Raw genomic sequence first — 2,154 nt, 5'->3', positions numbered from 1 at the left:
TGATGCCATTTAACGGAGAGATATTGACGTCGTTTCTCAAAAGGATGTAATTTGCTAATAAAACTTGAATTAGGGACGAAAACCACTAAAAAAATCTTTAAGGGATGTAAACCACAAATCTGTGTAAACCACATGGACGTTTTATGCAATTAACTCATAAATAATTATGCTAGTTTTGGCCACATGTCAGATGAAGAAGAAGAATGAGCAAATGGGTGGTAGGGGTAGGTTGAAGAAATAGTCAAATGAGCCGATCGGTTACTTTTTCAACTACACCCTTAATTTTGGTAAGTTTTGGTTAGTTTTTAACATTGTCACATGTCATCTTGTAATTGGCTAAAAACTTACCAATTTACCAGAAATAACCGACTACACCTCTCCCTTTTAGATCAATTATGCATGAACAGAAAATCCCAATTTCCTAACAAATAGTCAAATACACAAAGCCTTTTATCAGAATGGGTGCTAAATTACTAGTTGCATATTCAATTATCCAAAGGTTGCTTATTTGCATAATATCAATAATCTGTATTATTAAAGATGCAAAGTTGGACATTATTAAACTTATAGTAAATGAATTAAACACACTTGTAACCAAAACAACAATTGTCTTGTCTTATAACTTGTCCATCATCAATCTAAACCTACAATTTCTTGCTTGATTAGTCATCAAGAATATACTGCTTACTGCTATGCTATAAGCCTTTTCGTATCGGTTTATATTTCGCAAATCTAGCTCTGAAACCAAATCGATTGATACAATTAACATTTTCTGAACAAATTAAGAAAATAAAATCGACATAGACACCTCTATAATCAAAGTTAAACTTCATACCATTAGAATTTAAACAACACTAAACTTAAGGATTTCTTTTCTTGTCACTTCCAAAATCTCATACTACTAAATTAGTTAGTGATAGTAATTAACTAATATAACATATCCTATATCACATTATAATATAATAATATAATAATACTAATCACTAGCAATATACTAATAATAGTACTAAATAGACTACTTCATGGCATTTCCGGGTGTCGAAATCGCTAGCTCTGGAAAGGCAAAACACTCTCCACCACCACCATCGCCGCCATCTCCACTATCCAACTGCCACCCATTCCCACCACCACCACCACTCACGGCGGCGCTACCACCAACGCCACCGTCACCAACAACAGAAAACGGCCAAATAGTCCTCCCAAGCCCAAAACTCAAATCCTGATCAATCCCAGATCCAAAAATCCCACCCAAACTTTGCCCATTACTCAAAACCGTCGTAAACCCACCACCATGAACTCCGGCGAACGGAACAAATACCGCCGGCGGAGCCGTACTAGAACCAATGTGAGTAGTAGCCGTCACCACCACCGGCGCCGGAGGAGTAGAAGAGTCATCAGAATCATTTGAAATACGTAAACGTTTAGCCGGTCTTTTACGAGTACCACCACCAACCGGAACATCACGGAGAGCGCCGCCGTGAGTCCAGTAACGGCGGCAAGACTTACAAAAGTGACGTGGCTGTGAGAAGTTGTAGTTGTTATAGTAACAGAATTTTGTGTTGGGTGAATCACATCGTGGACATGGATGTTGTTCTTGATGGGTTGGTGCCAAAAGGTGGTGGCTTTGGGTTTTTCCGGTGGCTTTTACACGGCGGTGCTCGGTGGTGGCGTTACCAGAATCAGATGCCATTTTAATTTGACTCTTTTTTCTTTTTTTTTGTGTATGTGTTTAATTATATGAAAAATGGGGATGTATATATATATTGAAGATTTTATATATATTCGTTTTGTATGTATATGTGAGAGGGAGACAGGCTTTTTCAGAGATGGTGTTTTGGGAGACAAGTTTTACAGACCGGCTGCGTTATATATACAGACTATATATACTAAGTACAGAAATGTACAGGCTACTATATATGAGAGAGAGGGAGGGGGGATTGTGGGCTGTAATTAATGATGACACGCAGTAAAAATTGGAGTGGTCACATGTTAATACATGTTGGTTTTTCAAGTGTTTTTCTTGTGTTCATTTTCATTTTCAAGTCAATAATATCAATGATTTGTAGTTCAAACGATTAAAACGAGTTATGCAGATAATTAAAATACAGTAATGAAAATGGATTAAAGTTTCATGTTGAGATTTATCTGAAGTGA

At 37.0% G+C, this 2,154-nt stretch overlaps 1 protein-coding gene across 1 annotated transcript; it reads right to left on the bottom strand.

The window, feature by feature from the left end:
- Nucleotides 1–1,015: 1,015 nt before the first annotated feature.
- On the bottom strand, nucleotides 1,016–1,712 carry LOC122609834 (dof zinc finger protein DOF3.4-like). Its single transcript, XM_043782781.1, has one exon. The coding sequence runs from the start codon at nucleotides 1,688–1,690 to the stop codon at nucleotides 1,016–1,018; it is 675 nt and encodes a 224-aa protein (XP_043638716.1). The 5' UTR covers nucleotides 1,691–1,712.
- Nucleotides 1,713–2,154: the final 442 nt, after the last annotated feature.

Source organism: Erigeron canadensis, chromosome 8 (genome assembly GCF_010389155.1).
Source record: "Erigeron canadensis isolate Cc75 chromosome 8, C_canadensis_v1, whole genome shotgun sequence".
Taxonomy (NCBI): Eukaryota; Viridiplantae; Streptophyta; class Magnoliopsida; order Asterales; family Asteraceae; genus Erigeron; species Erigeron canadensis.
The sequence above is the reverse complement of the archived record's forward strand: the minus strand, read 5'-3'. Positions and strand labels throughout refer to the sequence as shown.

Excerpts from the sequence above, each read along its gene's own strand:
- LOC122609834 (XM_043782781.1), bottom strand. The coding sequence starts at position 1,690 with ATGGCATCTGATTCTGGTAACGCCACCACCGAGCACCGCCGTGTAAAA.